The sequence below is a fragment of the Patella vulgata genome, chromosome 3 (assembly GCF_932274485.2).
Source record: "Patella vulgata chromosome 3, xgPatVulg1.2, whole genome shotgun sequence".
NCBI lineage: Eukaryota > Metazoa > Mollusca > Gastropoda > Patellidae > Patella > Patella vulgata.
Genome location: NC_065881.2, coordinates 37,284,942 through 37,305,378, shown reverse-complemented (window position 1 = coordinate 37,305,378; position 20,437 = coordinate 37,284,942). Strand labels below are relative to the sequence as shown.

Genomic DNA, 20,437 nt, shown 5'->3' with positions numbered 1-20,437 from the left:
TAATACTGATAAGAGTACCAAGTAATATACCTGTAAACTTGTAACAGTAAATTCAGCTATTAATTTAATAACATCTGGATAATTATCCACTTTAACTAATTCACCTAACTGATAATTAGACTTTAATCTAGCAAGAAGACGACAAAATTCATGGTAATTAGCTGGATCTGCTAAACCCTGCAAAATATAATATATCACATTTATATTAATGAGTAAAAATATATCACATTTAAATTATAAAGTCAAAATATAATATCAAAATACAGTAAACCTCGCATAAGTATAAGTCGGATCTTCACTCAACTCGGATAAAATCGTTTGGACCCATTGATCCTGCACGATTTTCTTATTAAATTTCTGCCCGTAAGTCGGATTTTCTAAGTTGGATCTTTGCTCAACTCGGATCAAAATGTTCAGTCCATTTGATCTAATTCCGGCTTTTTTCCTTCCACAAGTCCCGGCAGTATGTTCACAACATGCCGTTAAAAATCCGTCCCCCTCCGCCAAAGGGACTGGCATACGCCACTGAAATCCAAATACAGGGCAGTGCACAAATTTGCACAACTCGGCCATAGAAGACGAAACGAAATTGGAATTTTTGAAAAAATTTGATTGTAATTAGGCTAGGCAAAGCAATAATTGACTAAAGTTTCTCAGCTTTTCAACGATTCTAATTTTTCCCCACCCAAGCTTACCTAAATTTCGCCGAGCCATGTAAATCTGTATGCCACCCCACATCTAGACCTCAATGGCATCCGCAAAAGCCGTTTAGCAGAAGGGGATGCATTTTTAACAGCATGTTGTGTTGCACATACTGACTCTAGCGAGGTAAGCAAGGCCTTATTTTCTCACTAAAATGTTCCTTTACATTGTTCAGGCGTTCATAGAGACTGACACACGACCGTTTAGCAGTAAAAAGTTGCCCAGTAAAACTGACTGGAAACCTGAACGTACAGGGCGATGATGAGACCTACGTTCAGAGCTGAACTAAGTCTTGGGCTAACTCGGATCTTCGCGTAACTCGGATAAAATTGGTAAGGCCATTTAGATCCGACTTATGCGAAGTTTACTGTATACCACATTTAAATCACTGAGCCAAATATAACACATTTAAATCATTGAGCCAAATATATCACTGAGCCAAATATATCACATTTAAAGTAGCTAGGTCTCTAACTCAATATCATCCAAAGTTTGCGACATTGAAAACACGAATTAATTTAAATCAACATTGATGTTCTGATCTTACCGGGAAAATATGGGCTTCTGATATCCAATATTTAAGACAAAATAAACATTTAACCATTGGTACACGAATCGTGTACAATAATGTGTTTCAGCGCAATTTGTAACAAGGGACTCGAAGAATGAGGCTAGACATATTCCATAAGTCATGTTAACCGGTGACACCATATTCTTATCTGGAGAGCATGTGCAATAAATACTATCAGTGTAGACTGGAATAACCAGATGCTAGAGATTGCCATTCGATTGAGATTTCTGGCGTATTTCGCCGAACATAACTGATTTGAAATTAGAGTAAAAGCAGAAACGATTGAATGTAAATCAGTTTATATATGCATTCGACTCATTTGAGTAAATTTCTAGGTCCCAAATATTAGTGATTTAGCTCCTTTAAATCACTAAGCCAAACATATTGAGTCAAAATATATCTAGTACTTTAGTCACACAACTAAAAATTTAGCAAATCCAATTCATAAATGTCTAAATTGAGTAAATTCCTACCTGTGGATTTTCCAGAATACCTCGAACTCCAGTTACAAGATTATTGAGAAATTTGGCACGCTCAGCATTATTAAACAGCGATCGCCTGACAGAAGCTATTTGGACAAGACATGATAAAGCCTAGAACAAAATAAATTAAAATAATATCAGAGAGAAACACTTGAATAGAAATCAGCAACATTTGTATCTAATTGACAAACTTCATTACTGAATAAACCCAAGCAGAATTTACAAACATCATTATCGGATAAACCCAAACAGAATTTACAAACATCATGATAGAATAAACCCAAGCAGATTTTACAAACATCATTTAAATAAAGTCTCAACAGGTTCGGCAGGACGATTTACACAATACTACCCAATACCACCCAAATATCACCACATACTACCCAATACTACAACATAATGGTGCAAAATTACCATATTGCTTGATTTTTTCAAAAATAGTGAGATATATCGTGGAAAATGTTCTTCAAATGTGATACGATGTCTGGCTTTTCCATTTGCCTCCCTGTATCACCCAAATCAAGCAAATAATAACCCAATACTACCAAATACTTATCAAATACTACCCAATATTATAAAATACAAACCTAATATCGTCAATTAGCAGCACATCAGTATAATAATTGCAACGAATATTCGATAATTGGAAGAAAATTGAAATATTTACGCAGTTATCTCCCTTTACAACCGATAAATAGATTTTAGATTGTTATTCAGATTAATCATCTTGTTTGGCTTTGCAGTTTGTTTCCTAGACGACGAAGTTAAAATAAGGAAAACAAGTTATTATAGATGCCCCCGCTTTAGTTTATTCATACAATATTACACGTTAAAAGCATATCAATACATAACATAAAAAAAAGAGTTTTAAAAGAAATTAACAAAGATATAAAAATGCATTAAAATAAAATCAGTTTATAAAATAAATATTACACATTAAAAGCATATCAATATATAACATAACATAAAATAAAAAGAGTTTTAAAAGAAATTAACAAAGATTTAAAAATGCATTAGAATAAAATCAGTTTATGAAATAAACAGCCAAACATCCAAATAAAAGAGAATTTTAGAGGTTGATTTAAAATGTTCATTTAACGGTCTCTTGGCCTACTAGTCTGCCGGATAAAGACAGATTTATGTGTTTTCCAGGAAAAAAGTCTCATCAGAAAGATGGATAAAACCTTTGTCATGTTACTGTCGTCCCCCTGAATCACTTGAACAGCCAACATGATGGGTCATTTTTTTCTGGAGTACCTACAGACCCCACCTTTTATTTGAGACCAAGTTTGCTTTGATAGGACTTTTTTCCAGGAAATAATCTAAATCCACAGACTATACTCAAAAGTCTTATTATACTATATTTCTTCATACTGGCGATTTTAGTATGAGAACATGCTGTCTACAAGTGCACACGTTCCTGTAAAAAATCATTTGGGTATAATATGTTAGGAAAGCACACAAATTTATCTTTATATCTGTCTTTTATGTATTAATAACGGTTCCAAGGACAAAATTTTACTGATTCTTCGTACATTGTCACTATTGAACAAATTCTAGTTATTCTAGGGTACAGGTGTAGATATCCACAGGTGACAATGTCGCGGGGATGTCATTACCACTCCCAGAAAAGTATTTATCGGTTAGTTATTTCCAGTACAAAGTATGGCAATTTTAGTATCTAATCATGGACAAAAATGTACGGGTTTCCCTAATCGACAGCCCGACGATTAAGAGTGTCTGGACGCGTGACGTCGAAGGTTGCACGCAGAGATTGAGCGCTTGATGTACATGTTGATAAACTTTATGAAGAGTTAGACGTACAACACTTTCTGAGATAAAAATCACGCAACAATAATTTAATTAGGCTTTGATATTTGTAATAAATAGTCAGTGATAAAGGCAACATCATCTTTTGTATGCAATGAATTCTCCTCCGACATCGCACCCGTTGTGTCACGTGATACAATTACAAACGTGACCTCTTTTGATCGAGTTTATATAGCCGGGTATTCCCTGAAAATTGCAATGTTTTGAGAAGAATTTGAAGCAAAATTATGATAAATTAATTAGTTTGAATATGTTTTTAGTCCAAATATATATCATCAAATCACCCAGTTTGTACTCGGGAATGTATCTTTAAAATTAACGAATCTGTTGTAATACACCAAATTGCATATGTTTGTTATTATTTTAAACTACATATGTTTATATTTTCATGTCAACTATTGAAATTAAACTGCATATGTTTGTGATTTTTTTAAATAGAATATGTTTATATTTATATTTTCATGTCAACTATTGAAATTAACGAATCGCATATATTTATATTTATTTTAAAATTAATGTAATAGTATGTGCCTTAACAAAAGAAAAAAAAAATGCATGTGTTTATATTTATTTTTTCATGTCAACGATTAATTTATTCCATATTTACTTAATGGACGATGTTTTATTTTAAAATTAACCAAATTGCACCTGTTTATTACAATGCGCATGTTTATTACAAATGTGTAATGCTCTACTCGTATACATTCCACCTGACTTAACAATTAATCAACGGGGTTAAGATTGTGGATTGGGTAATCAATTTCTGGTTTATTTATATGATAAAAGAAACGGACAGAGCTGTAACAGACCGCAAATGATAGTTTTGATGAATTGAGAAGTATCGCGCCGAGCATTACACACTTGGAAGAAGCATGTGCAATTTCGTTGATCTTAAAATAAAACATCATGCAGTAAGTAAATATACAATAACTTAATAGTTGACATAAAAAAATGAATAAAAACATTATGCAATTTGTTTTGTTAAAGCATTAATTTTAAAATAAATACAAACAATCGACACTAACTAGGTAATTTCAGGACTAACCTATACTTCAACATTATTTCATTAACTCGCTTGCGCGAAGGAATGTTTAACAGCGGCACCCGTTTAACAGCGAGATGAAACTGTGGGACCAGAGAAAACCCACCTTGTTTGACAGATGACCCTACGCCTTGTCACTATAAAGCGGTAACAGATAGATGGGTCATTCTGGGAATAAAATATGGTATATCGTCATACTTGTTTTTCTTTTTTTAAGTTTGTCGTATTGGAAACCAAATGCAAAGCCAAAGAAGATTAATCTGAGCAGCAATCTAAAATCTATTTATCGGTTGTAAAGGGAGATAACTGGGTAAAATTTCAATTGTCTGCAAAATATCGAATATGCGTTGCAGTAATTATACTAATGTGCTGTTATTTGACAATATTAGGTTGTTATTTGATCATACTGGGTAGTATTTGGTAGTATATGATGAGTATTTGGTAATATTGGGTTATTATTGGCTTGTTTTGGGTGGTATAGGGAGGCAAATGGAACAGCCAGACATCGGTATCACATCTGAGGTACATTTCCCACGATATAGCTCTCTATTTTTGAAAAAAATCAAATGATATGTCTATTTTGCATCATCATGTTGTAGTATTGGGTAGTATGAGGTGGTATTGGGGAGTATTGGGTAAATCGTCCCACCCCAACAGGTTTGCTTTCTTCCAGTCCAATAGAAGACTTTTATACTAACAACTAAATCTGGAAGCCATATGAAGAGAAATGAGGTTTATATATTTGCATGTTAACATACCGGAGTATTTTTCACACAGGTTAATAGAGTATTGCTTATACAATATGAGGGACCAGGTAGATCCATTGTACATGACTGCTTCTAGTCTTACACGTTTTATGTGAATAATAAAGAACATAGATGCTTACCATGGGTGCCAATGATGATGGTAACCCAGCAAATAAATCAAAGAAAAGTTGTAAAGTACTGAAATCTAGAAAAGCTGAAAAAGGAGTAAAAAGGATTTGAAAATCCATTACCGGTAATACATTGCAAATCAGTATAACAATAATAAAATAAAATTAGGCTGCTCATTTTACATCTGAACACATTCATTGTGTTGCTAATGCTAGGTTCCCACTATCACGATTTGCGCTACGATTGAAGCTGTGGTTTTAACCATGGAGTAATCGTCGTGATCAAATCGGTTATTATCATATATTGTGGTCAGTCGTAGTACTACATAAAAACATACATTTCAGTACTGATAAGATAGGTTGCCAGGCAACAAAAAATATGCCCACAGCAGTTATATCATTCAAGTGGTCAACAAGGGTTGTATAATTGGGGGCATTTACAAGAAAATTCCTTACAGATCAGATTATAATTTCTGTCGTTTACAGAAATTGTTGAAATTCGACAGGGTTCTTCGTTTCATACAGATTGGCTGATAAATTAGTTGTTCGAGCGTTCACAACAATGTGAAACAAGAGCCATATCTATAAAAGTAATTAACGGAAATTGTGGAAATTCAATAGGCTTCTACGTTTCACTAATTTAAATGATGCATATCAATTCCATACAGATCAGATGATAACTTTTGTTGTTCGAGCATTCACAAGGTTCAACAAAGTGAAACAATGTCCATAACTCTAGAAGCTAGAAGTAATAAATGGAAATTGCTGAAATTCAATTGGCTTCTTTGTTTTACTAATTTAATTAATGTACATAAATTTCATACAGATCAGTTGATAACTTTTGTCGTCCATGCATTCACAAGGTTCAACAAAGTGAAACAAAGGCCATAACTCTTAGAAGTAATAAACAGAAATTGCTGAAATTCAATAGGCTTCTTTGTTTCACTAATCTAAATGAAGCATATAAATTTCATACAGATCGGGTGATAACTTTTGTCGTTCAAGCATTCACAAGGTTCAACAAAGTGAAACAAGAGCATTAACTCTAGAAGAAGTAATTAACGGAAATTATTGAAATTAAATAGGATTCTTCATTTCACTAAACAACATATATCAATTTCAAAACAATCAGATGGTAAATGTAGTCTGTAGAGTGGGCGTATAAAAATGGGTAAAAGACCTACTATCTTAACATAATTTGACCACAATGATCAAATACATGAAGTTTATTATAAAAGATTATACCTGTTCTCCAACTAGTAGGAATTTGAACTGTACAGAGATCATCTGATGATTCGTCTGTTGATGTGCCAATAAAATCAAATGTTAAAGCATTGTGAGCTAAATTTAGAGTATGTGATAACAGACCATGCTGAAAAAAACAAAATATAAATGTTAAATAGCATATCAATTCTTAATTTGTCAGTCACTTTTTATATAGAGATAATAGAGATTGAAGGTATCAAATAAGCAGTAATTTTAACTGATCTATAAATTCTTGTTTAGGGAGTCAGGTTATTCTAAAGAAAATGTTAATAAATGCTTACTTGATTATCATCTGTTAAATCTAAACTTTTTAAATTACCAGCAGCGGATCTTAGTAAAGAACAAGCTAGTTGAAATATCTCGAATAACTGGGTATCTCGGAATGATGAAGCTATTTTTCTATGTTTGGTGAGGGAGCGAGAAGCTTCTGCCTGTAACAGAAAATAAGCAGAAGTAATTAACATGTAGTTGTAAATAATAAATATTTAAAATCAGGAACTGCTATATCAATTTTAAATCAGAAGTCTCAGTTATTAGTGAATATTTTAACATAACCAAAAAGGTGTTTACCACATTTTAAAGTAAGAAGTTTAAAATACAGTGGACTCTGTCAATTCCGACATTGTATGGGATCGATACAATATGTCGGATTAGACAGCATGTCGGAATACTCAATTGCCTCAATTATACCCGAAGTATTATTGTACCTTCGAATACCGGAAGTTTTATTATAATGCACCCTCGAATACACAGAACTTAAAATATGATAACCCTTTCGGTACATTCAATTGTATAACTTTATATCAAACAATTGCATAACAAAACACAATAACATAATACATGTACATAACAATTTACTTTGAATATATATAATCATCTGAAGTCAAATAAATAGCACTTGTCATCCAAGCCTTACGATCGGCTGACCAATTGACTGACAGGTTGTGTTTGTCCACTCTGTTTGAATTCATCTTTTCGCTTTAACATGTCGGATACTGTAGTACTAGCAATTGAATACCTAACAGTTAAAAATAAACACCACAGTTCTATGGATAACAATTACTGTATTTCTATTAAAGCTACGTTTCAACAATGATTCTCTTGTCGTTATCAAGCACAATATTGATACAGACAGAAGGTACGAAATACAACCCAAACATTCAATGAAACCATTTAATTAGGACAGTGACCCTTTGATTATAATAATAATAATGAAACCATATGCAATAATATCTAATCGTAATGTATACATAGACGAAAACCAATTAATTAATAGGGGAGACGTGTTGACCCTGGATGTACATATTAATTACCTAAACAATCAAACAACACAGTGAGGCCACTTAATTGGCTCTTGTATGATTACAATATCTCGGCCATGCAACAGTATACTAATATTTATACATGTAAATTAGTGTGAAAAGTTATACTTGATTACTTACAGTATTACTTAATAAATCCAATATTATAAACTATAAAAGGTGATTACATTAATAGTTCTTACGAGCTGCATATTAAATAAACATAATTTGATGTCTTTATTAAGTGAATTACAGTTAAATAAATTTTGTAATACCTAAGTCGTACAACTGTATACAAATATCTCATGTATGCACATTAGCGTGAAAAGTTATACTCAATTGCTGAATAAAATGTCCTATTATCTATGTGATCACACTGATAGTTCTTATGTGCTACATATTGTATGTAACAATTGGTATCTTGATTAAAGTGTAGATACATAAACTAAATGCTAGAAAAAAAGTAATATTCCCTGTGGGGTAAATGGTACTGAAGATATGGGAGTAACATCTATGTTAATTTCCTGGTTTTGATCTATTTGTGATTAATTCATCATAGGCTCTGGGGATGTATATACCACTATCTCTGTTGAGTTCTGGTTGGTTTACCTCAATCTACAGCGCAACGTATATCAATAACTACCCTAACTAATGCTGTTTCTGTACCATGATTTTTTCGGTACGCAGACCGAAATTTATCCAACAGAGAATTAGAAGATAAATGTACTCGAAGTCTAAGGTTAACAGCCTTCTCAGGAAAGATTCCACTTTTTATACTAATATTTATTACTAGCAGGATACCCGGCTTCGCTCGGGGGTCATAACTTCGAAACCGGAAGTGGTAGACTAACGCCACCTGGCCTATGTTACTCCCCGGTCCGAGCTACCCTTATACCTCAAATTTCAGACTCGGGGCAGACCTAGTGTAGCCGCCAACCCTGAACAGACAGACAGACAAACGACAGTCACAAATATTATATTTATTATTGTTGTGATAACCGGAAGAAGAATATCTAAATCTTGGATAACTATGCGAGTTGGTATAGGATTGTAATACAAGTTGTGGGCTTGGAAGAAAGAATTATTTCAGAAATCTCCTTTTCAGTGAAGACTGAGAATTCAAGAAGCAGGTTTACCGCAAAAGGTAGTGGTATTATCCAGGGTGGCTGCAGAAGAGATTTGTAGATCAGACCGAATCTTAACGAAGAATTTATTAAATTAGTCAGCCAAGGTTTTAGGATTTTCAGATGCTGGTAGCTTAGTGTTGTATTTCTTGCCAATCAATGAGTGCATGAATCTGTGAAGTTTTTGCGGATCGTTACTACATTCTTCAAGTTTCAGCAAGCAATAATCAGGTTAAGCTTGACGAATGACACAGGTTGTTTTGTTTCTAGCATCGCAAAATATCTGATGATGTACGCCACTGCCTCTCTGCACACCCACGAAGTCCCTTTGCAAGGTGTACTTGTTCATTATACCATGGAGCATTTAGTCTAACAGTTACAGTTTTTGGGGTGGCTGGAGCATGCTGTTCAAGACAGTAGACATGATAGCGTGTCATTATATACACGTGTAAGATCGTTTACCTGGGAGGTGTGATCATACACCAGCTTAGAGTTAATCAGATCTGAACGAAATGAATCGACATCAATTCCTTTCAAATTTCTACACAGCACAGACTTTTTCTCGTTATCCAGTCTCGAGAGGCACAAATGAATGGTCTGATAATTGCTTGTCTGTGAATCTCATTAATTAGAGTGGAATCTTCAGGTGTTAAAATCGAGAATGTTACCAGATTTGTCCGTAGCTCCAACTACATGCTGTTTGAGTGAATGTGATTGAAGAAGAGTGATAAACTTTTTAACATCGGACTTGGTAGAATTGCTATACTTATAGTGGATATTGAAATTACCTAAAAATATAGTTTTACACTTTGTGTAGTTGGAGAAAAGCACTGAATGGTCTTTGTGAAAGTCAGCGACTGTAAACTGATTTTTCTTAGTAGGTGGGGGTCGATAAATACAGACTACAATTAATGTTAACTTTGCTAAAGCTAGCTTAAGGACCAGCTTTTCAAAGGATTGTACAGATGTGTCCGTTTCTGGAATAATTTCAGCTTTAATAGAATTTATGTATAAAACTGTAATACCACCTGCGGTAGACTGTAGTCTTGGATGGTGCAGAAAAGTGTCGGATGATAGAGTCATCTCAACTATCGTAACTTCATCTCCACTAACTTTTAACCAAGATTCTGTAATCACTAAACATCCGAATCAGCATCGATAATAAGATCCATAACTTTGGTTGTTTTATTGCGCGACAATTGAGCATTTAAAAGATCGACTTTAAGAAAATGTGAAGATTTAAAAATTCCATTGTTCTTGTCAGTTATGTCAATTAAATTGGATTAATTAACACAGTTTTACGACAATATGTCTGGTAAGACGGTGTAGAAAATTAGCATCATCTCTAATAGAATATTGTAATGATCTTTCAATATTAATTGATCTCTGGTGTAAATCTAGACCATGTCAGGTTTAACAGTATACCTAACAGTTAATTCCTTCTGTGTAGGTCGTGGAACTTTCTCAAAATTTGCTATAATCTCCTGCTTGACATCACACATTATGAACACAATATTATTATAACGATTCTTCATCTCGGCAATTTATATATAATGTCGCTATATTTGATGTGAGGAACTCAAATCATATACCAAGAGATTATAAAATTATCAAGGTAATCAAAAAAGACTGACACATGTTTTATGCTCACAGATAATTGAGTGGTGATTGCTTGTCGTTTTAACACCCACTGATTGATGGACGGATTATCCAATGTTAATTGTGTGCAAATCGTGTGACGGGACCGCTGATTGATGTCGTAATTCGGAATTTTACTCAAAACTTTTTCGGTTGAAGTAATAAGGAAATAAATCGGGACATGAAAATGATGAAGGATTTCACAGAATGCTGTAGTATTCAGATGTCGGAAGTGACAGAGTCCACTGTATTTGAAACCCATGTAATATCAAATAATATGGATTTTATATGTTTTGAGTAAAATATGAAGTTTGGGTTGTTACCATAGCAACCATGGTTATTTTTTTTTCAAAAAGCATTACCTTCCAATAATTTTGACATCAATATTGATTATTGTATTATTTTAAAATCAGTAGCTATCAGGCAACAGTTTTTTCCTTCCCTCAAGGGCTAGAAAGGGGTTCCTCAAAAGCAAATATCCCATTTTGGCCATTATTGAGCCATAAATAAAATATGAAAGAAATGAATTGAAGTGAAATTTTGTTTATAAGTCAAAAAGTTTGTGAATTTTTAAAATTACATATCTTTACTCTTGTATATTACTTAGTATTTGGTTGTATAGCAACAAAAATGAAAAACAAACCCCCAAATTGCAATTTTATACCATTTTCAATGGTGTTTACCATAATGAAACAAGTGATCAACACATTTTTAAGTAAGCATTTTAGCATCTTTACAAACAATGTACAATTTTTAGTAAAGTATTAAGAACTTTGGGTATTTGCAAAAGCAACTGCATAATTTTAAAAATAAGATAACCGCTGTTTCGCTATTGTTCTCTGCATTTATTGCTCACATGTTACGGTACAAGAAGAATTCTACTTATTTTCTACTCCGAAGATAACAACATCGACCAATAAATACAAATTATTTTTGTTGTGCATCTACATAATTCTCTAAATGTAGGCTACTAGTAGGCCAAGTCCTATGCCAAAAGGCGTGAAAAAAATGGAATTAACTATCATTATGTTCAGGCAAGTCCTTTATTCAAATAACATAAAGCTTACTTTGTAAATGAACATTTCAACTTACAAAAAATATATGGTATTTTGAAATGCCAACATTCCATCCCCAACGTATCGAAAGGTCGTTTAATTATCTTTCTAATAGTTATCAAAATGAAAAAAATATATTAATAATAAGAACCGCCACCGAGCACTTGAAGTGGGGTATCCCCTTTTCAAAATGTGCCAAACTTTTTACTGTAACGTCAAAACACTCAAAATTGACGCATTTCAACTTATGTTTATGAAAATTAATAAGAACAGGTACATAAAAATCATATCAAACAAAAAAATAAGATATCAGCTTTCAAAATCAGTTTAAAATATTAGATTAAATACAAATCGGGAAAAAAACACTTTCTTCCAATGCGAGCAGTGGAGCTGTGACGCCTATTTGAATCCAAAAGAAAGACCTGCAATAGGCAGATTTAGTTCTTACATTTTACATAATGCGTCTTTAAGAAAATTTTGCAATTATTCTCAACTTTCATTTATAATGTCTAATGAAACCTTTGACTGCTCATTTATTAAATGTTTCAGATTTTTAAGCAATCTAAACATTCTGTGTTTTAATTATAAGTATAAGAGAATTGGAATTTTACCTCACTAACTTGATTCATCTCACTAACTAACTGTGATAATAACTGAACACCTGTCATAACATGTTGTGTTGTTCCACTCTGAAATAAACCAACCATAAATATAATAATAAAACCAGCTGCTGCCAGGCAGGATATGCCCACATTTTTCAAGAGATGGATAGAGAACAAGCTAAACAAAAAGCGATTTTTTGTACTGTCAGCGGTTATAATTCAGGAAGTTATGATCTGATATGTGCAAATATCGACAGCAACCAAGATCTTTTGGTTATAAACATGCATTTCAAGTTTCATCAAAACTGGATCAAAATTGTGAGCTCTAGAGGGTTCACAAACTTGATATACCAGATGTTTACACTATTTGCGTAGACGGGCGGCCATTTTGTCTGGCAGTTTTGGTCCGATTTTCATGAAATTCGAACTCAACCAACAATATGGTATAACGGTGACATATTGGAACGTTTTTTTTAAATCAGATAATAAATGCGACCTCTTGAGGGACCACAAGCTAAAAACGTGATTTTTCGTACAATCAGGGGCCATAATTCAGGAAGTTACGATCCGATATGTGCGAATATAGAAATGAACCAAGATCTTTGGGTTATAAACATGTATTTCAAGTTTCATCAAAATCGGATCAAAATTGTGAGCTGTAGAAGGTCCACAACAGGGATGGGATTTTGTCCGTATATTCTGGACTTGTCCAACGCTATTTTCCAAACGCCCAAAATTGTCCGACCTGGAATATGCCCAATCGGACATCAAGACATGGTGAATAATATTCAAAATTTCAAAATTAATATACTGTACTGAGTGTATAACTACCACTCAACCCGATTATCGTTGATAATAGGCTGGATTGATTAGGTAATTAAGTGATCAATGTATTTATCGTGTTATACCGTCTATACACCTACCTTTATTAACTACATAATCTGCTATGATTGACTGACTTAATCCTTTGTCGGACAATTCATCAATCCAATAAGAGTGGCAGATATTTTAATCGCATTGATGTGAGCCGACAGCATCTATAAACTAGTCATAGATGTCACATATCGTAAGAGCATATAACACCCTAAATCATTGGATAGTTATTTTGTCTGCGATATCTTTTACGTCTTTTAAGAGTCAATATATATAAATTTTCATCCACAGTGGCACTTTCCTGTGATTCCTGTATAAACGAAGACACGTAATTTTGAAGGAATATTACGGTTGTGAATTTGATGCCGAAGCAGGATCGGCAAGCTTTCATTCAATGTATTACGATAATGCTTAATTTTGTAGGAATGTTACTGACATAAATTTGAATGCCGTACAGGAATTAAATATGAAAAATAGCGAGGTTCACCTATTTTTATTACGTACGGGATTTGAATATTTTGTTGACATGTGATTTTTAATTGTGGTATGAACTGAATACCGTACGGGAATTAAATATGTATTTTTATTACGTACGGGATTTGAATATTTTGTCGACATGTGATTTTTAATTGTGGTATGAATTCTTCTGCTTAAATAACGGTAGAGTTATGCCCCTTTATTTTCCGTAAAATGTCCGGCAAGAAAAATTTTGAAATCCCATCACTGGTCCACAACTTTGATATACCATATTTTTACACTGTTTGCGTTCGAGGGGCGGCCATTTTGTCCGACAGTTTTGGTCCGAATTTCACGAAATTCGAACTCAACCATCATTAAGGTAACGGTGATATATTCAAAGGTTTTTTAAATCGGAATAAAATTTTGATTTTTTGTACAATCAGGGGCCATAATTCAGGAAGTTACGGTCCGACATGCGCGAATATCGAAAGGAACCAAGATCTTTGGGTTATAAACTTGCATTTCAAATTTCAACAAAATCTGATAAAAATTGTGACTTCTAGTCTATAGGGTCCACAAGCTAAAAACGCGACTTTTCGTACAATTAGGGGCCATAATCCATGAAGTTACGATCCGATACATGCCAATATAGAAAGGAACCAAGATCTTAGGGAGATAAACCAATATTTCAAGTTTTGTTTAAATCGGATAAAAATTGTGACCTAAAGAGTGTCCACAAACAATTGTGGACGGATGGACGGTCGTCCAAACAGATGTCCAGAGGCGGCGACAATATATGTCCACATGAAAATGTTCACGTATAAAAAATATATACACAAAAAGATTATGTCACAAAGTTCAATTAACAACAGGGCTCACACTGGTTTCCAATTCGTTCCCCCCAAAAATGGATCATATTTTTTTCAAGTGGTTGCCAGGCAAGATATGCCCACATTTTGCTAGAGATGGACAGAAAACAAGCTAAAAATTAAAAAAGTGATTTTCATTACAATCAGGGACCATAATCCATGTGTCAATCTCGAAAGGAACCAAGATCTTTGGGATACAAACATATATTTTAAGTTTCATCAACATCGGATAAAAATTTCATAGGCGCCTACTTTACTAACCTGAATAAATTTGCCAACATCGTTAACAACATTGCGAAATACATATTCATCTTTATTTACATCAAACCATCCTAATTTTGTTATCCTGGCAAATAGCTGAAATATAAACATACTATATCTCAACAAAATTGTATTCAAATTAAAAAATAGGTTGCCTGGCAACGAAACATATGCCCACAGCAGATAAATTGTCTGAGCAGTCGACAGGGGTTGTCACATATTTATGAATTTGTATGTAATAGGAGCATTTACACTGATATCAATTTCATAAAATAAGAACCATAACTCTAGAAGTAATTAATGGAAATTGTTGAAATTAAATAGGCGTCTTCGTCACACTAAAATTTCAAACTGATCAGAAAATAAATGTAGTCTGTAGAGTGTTCACAAGAAATCGACGGACCGATGGACGAGTGTATAAAAAAATATTTGTAACAAAATGACACATTCATAGCGTAAAATTGAATAGAATCAGAATAACCATCTCCTGTGAAAACATTGCACAGATAACAGAATCAAATTGAGGCTGTAAATCGACAGTAAGACAGTAAAGAAATAACATAAGGATTAATAAATGGACATGCATACACAGACTTATTTCTAAAGAGTTATAAAGGATTTTAAGGGAATAACACTCAGTTGATTGCATACAGATTATAATAGATATTTACCTGCACTAAGGCCTGTGATACATAGTGTAATAGTTTGGGACGGTTAGCCAGATAATTCAATATATAATTTCCTGAAATATATATATACATGTAGTAAGCTAACTAATTATTTAAAGTATACTCAGACCAATATCCTTTGACTACCATGTTCAACCCATGTCATTGGCCTACATGTATAAAATATCTTTTAACCTTTTGATGATCCCAATCTATATAACAACAAAGCACCCAACATGTCACACTCATCTGATAAAAATATTGATTGAAAGGGGATTGATATCTTCATTTCTTGCTACTCCCAGTCAATATACATGTATGCTGTCTGTAATTTCATATATTCGCAATTGATTTTCCTTATTCCTGTCAGTTTACTTCCTGATCCTTCCATCTCGAAATCATGAATATTCACCAAAACCTGGCAGAAAATGTAAATTCAAACACCATAAGTCAACAAATAATTTTTTAGATCAGCCATATTTATAACATAATATTTATCGCATTAGTTATCCCTTTAATTCCTTAGATCATAGTCCGATCCTTAATGTAAATCCGTCGGCTTTTCGGGTAGAAATCGTGGAACCAGATTTATTTTGTAGGTTTTGATGTTTGATGACAAAAAACCAATGTTGACATTTTTTCTGAGTAGGTCTTCATAGTGTGGGACGCCATTATTTGAAAGGCAGCCATTTTGCGATAATATTTCAACTTATATTTTGTTTTCAACTTATTTATGATCTTATCGACATATCAACTGTGATTTGGCACTGTATTAGTATTGACAGGGGTCATGACTATATTTCAGATTTTTTCCATCACTTCATGAAGATATTTCCAAGATGGCTGATTTTCATTAAGTAGTAGTGTTTGGTGTCAATATATATGTTTTCGGGGTCGCAGATTCTATTCCTGAAATTTATATCCCTGTAAGATGACCACATGTTCACATACTTAGCATATTTCCAAGATGGCAGCCATTTTTGGCGGGAAAATAAGAAGATGTGTAGATTTTGATTAATTATGAAAATTCCTCATCCGAGATGACCACTGAGCTGTTATCGATTTTCCTGGGAAAGAATAGCCTATTCATTCGGTCTCCTGGCATGAAGGAAAGAGAGCGCAACGGCAGCGTTGAGGTTGCGCCAATAAACGTGGCAAGAAATTGACATGCACCCATCATTTGACATATGCAAAATAGGTGAACATGTGATCATTTTACACAGTTGTAACCGTTAGAAATGTGATCTGTGCCCCTGAAAACATATGTATTGACACCAAACACTACGACTTAATCAAAATCAGTACCCTCAAGTAATGGCCTCCCATACCACGAAGACCTACTCAGAAAAAATGTCACCATTGGTTTTTTGTCATTAAACATCAAAACCTTCAAAATAAAGCTTATTCCACGATTTCTACCCGAAAAGCCGACGGATGGGAATTATGTAACAAACCGAATCGGACTATCAGTCATATTTATAACATAAAGTTCCTTATATCACATCAGTTATACATGTATACCCTTCATTTCTTGCACTAACTAAATAATACTAACTAATGTCAATTCTCTGTTCCAGTGGCAAAGTCACATTTGGTCTGGTTACCAGTTTTGTTAAGGTTGTTGCTGCCAAAAGTTGTGCATAAGCCGACTAAAAAATAAAAATAAATCTTATTATCAATGCCATTCAATGGAGTGAGAGAGAGAGAGAGAGACTAGAGAGAGATGGGGTTTAACATCCACTTGACACAAACTAGGTCATTGCGGGACTACCATTCAATGGAATAGCAATTAGAAAACTGCATATACATGTATATTCACATTTGGAGGAAAGAGATAGAGAAATGGGGGTTTAAGGTCCACTCAACACAATGCAGAATAATGTATACAGCAGTGGAAGGAAACTGGAGAAAACCCATAATCCATATGGTTCGACTGACACCTAAGTCATATTCACATACAAGCCTGGAATCAAACCCATGACTTGACTCAATAATAAACGTATTACATTAGACCAATAGGCCACTCAACCCCCTTAGTGAAAAGCATGACAAATATAATTTGTAATATGATACAATGTCTAAATATTTTGAATGGTTAGGATAGTCACTTATGGTTACTTATTTATATATTTAATATAAAAGAGAGCAACTTACACTGCCTCTTTCCAATAAAAGTTGACATTTATTCAGGCAATCAGGAGAAATGGCAAAAGAAACCAGTGCTTTTTCTGCTTCTGAACGTATATTACTGTCAGCAGTCTCATACATCTGTTTACACAGCTCCTCAAGACGACGCAACTCCTAAAAAAAATAAACAACGATTTAGAGGGGGTGGTATCATTTCTCTTCTATTCAAGACATAGTAACAAATTTTTATCAGCAAGACATCCTTCAGTTCAACTGGAACACTTGAAATTTTGTGTAATGTATTCTATTTTAGGACTAAATATGGTAAAATTTTGTTTTAATAATTCACTTGCACTAGGGTCATTTTGGGACTAACATATGGTTTAATTTTATTTCAATAATTCGCTTGCGCGTAGGGGTCTTTAGCAGTGGGAGGAAACCAGAGTACGGACAAAACCCACAAGGTTGGACAGGCGACCCTACTCCTTGTCACGTACAACCCGGGATTCGAAACCACGCCAGTTGACTCAATGACAGATCTTATGATACAGTACGCACATGCTAACCATTCGGCCACCCAACACCCCACCCCACCCCCAACATATTCAGGGGCACTTGACAATGTGATCATAAATAAACAAGAGGATTATGGACATCTTAACAGTTGTATACAGAGTCAGTTAAAAAGCCGGGTTATATAAATGTGTTTTAAGTTGTTTTTGAAAAGAATATAGAGATGTACAACATCTTAAACTAAATGGTATATTACATGTATTCCATAACACAGGTGCTTGATAACTAAAAGAGCACTGACCATAAGTTCTAAAAGATCTGAGAGGTAAACAGGAGCTAAACTATTTAAACATTTAAAAGTAAGTAATAAAATCTTAAAATCAATTCGATATTTAACAGGTAACCAGTGTAAGTTATGTGGTCGCATTTCTTAGTTAAAGTAACAAATCTAGCTGCAGTATTCTGTACTTTTTGTAATTTATCTATAAGTTTTAAAGGTAAACCAACTAAAAATGAATTTAAAGTTATCTAATCGAGAAGTGACCAGAGAATTTACAAGTAAAGTAGTGGCCTCTACAGTTACAACAAAACATAGATTACTAATGTATGAAAGTTAATGGACTATTCTTATTTTGATTTGTTCTAAATTTTAACACTACTACTGGGGGAAATGTGAATATGCCTCATGTATTGTGGATGTTTCGTTACGAAAAGAGAGCATTGCTATAGCAATCATCTGTCTTAACAAATCTTGTCACTATTGATCACTCTATAGTGATTTAATCACATTTAATACTTAACAATATTCTAGTAATAATCTAAGTTTGAAATAATTACTATAATTTGTAAAAAATGATAATTAATAATTGGCTACTATTTTTGCTTTTCAGGGCTGCTGATATCGAAATTCGATGCACTTATTAGTTCAAATCTTGCCTTTCTAAATCACTATAGCATCCAGTGAAAATACTACTCACTAATTTAAAAAGTTGGCCTTCAGGGGACCATTGATCATTTGTGCAGTCATTGTTCTAAGGGTTTTTCATATTTAAGGAATCACATGCATCAACATATAGATATATCAACATTTTTCGTTACAATACCAATCAAATCTCATCTTTTTAGGGTGTTGTGATTATAAAACCTGATCAAATCATTGTAAATACTCCACAACAAGCTATTCATTAATCATTAATTGTGTTTATTTCAGGTAAAGTGGTTGTTGATAACATTTTATCAATTTTCATCTTCTTTGATCGTTTGTCATTATTAAAACCTAATAAATCATTGTATATACTCCATAACAAGTTATTCATTAATCAATTTGTGTTAATTTTCAGGTAAATTGGTCTTATTGAATGTTGTTATTATTAGCTTTAAACTTTATAATCCTTAATTAAATTAGATTCCCTTTAGGTACATGTAATTAAGGAGTATCTCTGGTTGGCCAGCATTAACTAAGTATCGTTGTGTACATTGTACATTTATATATTGTCTTATTTTCACATTTTATCATTGCTTGATAATGACTAGAGAAGCCTAGTCGAAACGTCGCTCAGTAATAAGCAGTAATTGTATTCCATAGAATTGTGACCTTATAAGCCTATTATTGTATATTGTTGGCTTAATCCAATATATACTGATCAAAATGATACAGGAATATGGCTACAGTGACTGTCTTGGTTATGGCATTTATAAAACAAATTATAAAAGTTAAATCACTCTTTTAAGTTATGTGAATTTATCTGGCTCATTTCATATAGAACAAAATTAATCCATATTTAATTGTTTTATTTTATTAGGGGATTGATTAAAGAATCAGTCAGTTGTTAATGAGTGAACATCCCAGCTGTATATGGTACTTACTTAGTTAACATTTCTAATATGCATTCTGCCACTGTGACGTCACTGATATTTGCAGGGATAAGAGGTGTTTTCGATAATTGGTAAAGTCATTTTTATAGGAGGTCTATAGCGACTTAAGTGAAGATGGCTCTATTAATTTTATTCAGATCTGTGTGAAATTGCCGTAAAGTTTATGTAACCACTTAAAAGTACATAAATTTTGGTTTGCCCATTTCATGTGCTCTTTAAACATTATCTTACCAGGTAGACATATATATTTGCACTTAAGCAATATTTTATGCACACTGAAGCAATATTTTTATGAAGTAAGCTTA

General features: G+C 33.4%; 1 protein-coding gene across 2 annotated transcripts in view; it reads right to left on the bottom strand.

The window, feature by feature from the left end:
- The window catches only part of LOC126815241 (exportin-7), a 55,978-nt gene that overhangs the window by 32,905 nt on the left and 2,636 nt on the right, over positions 1-20,437 (bottom strand). For both annotated transcript variants that reach the window (XM_056100010.1, XM_056100009.1), the window contains exons 2-11: positions 17,772-17,918; positions 17,173-17,266; positions 15,621-15,691; positions 14,950-15,045; positions 12,497-12,574; positions 7,049-7,198; positions 6,747-6,873; positions 5,514-5,587; positions 1,747-1,866; positions 31-177 (exon numbers count right to left, since the gene is read on the bottom strand). In XM_056100010.1, the coding sequence (XP_055955985.1) occupies positions 31-177; positions 1,747-1,866; positions 5,514-5,587; positions 6,747-6,873; positions 7,049-7,198; positions 12,497-12,574; positions 14,950-15,045; positions 15,621-15,691; positions 17,173-17,266; positions 17,772-17,918 (1,104 nt within the window). The remainder of the gene's footprint in view (positions 1-30; positions 178-1,746; positions 1,867-5,513; positions 5,588-6,746; positions 6,874-7,048; positions 7,199-12,496; positions 12,575-14,949; positions 15,046-15,620; positions 15,692-17,172; positions 17,267-17,771; positions 17,919-20,437) is intronic.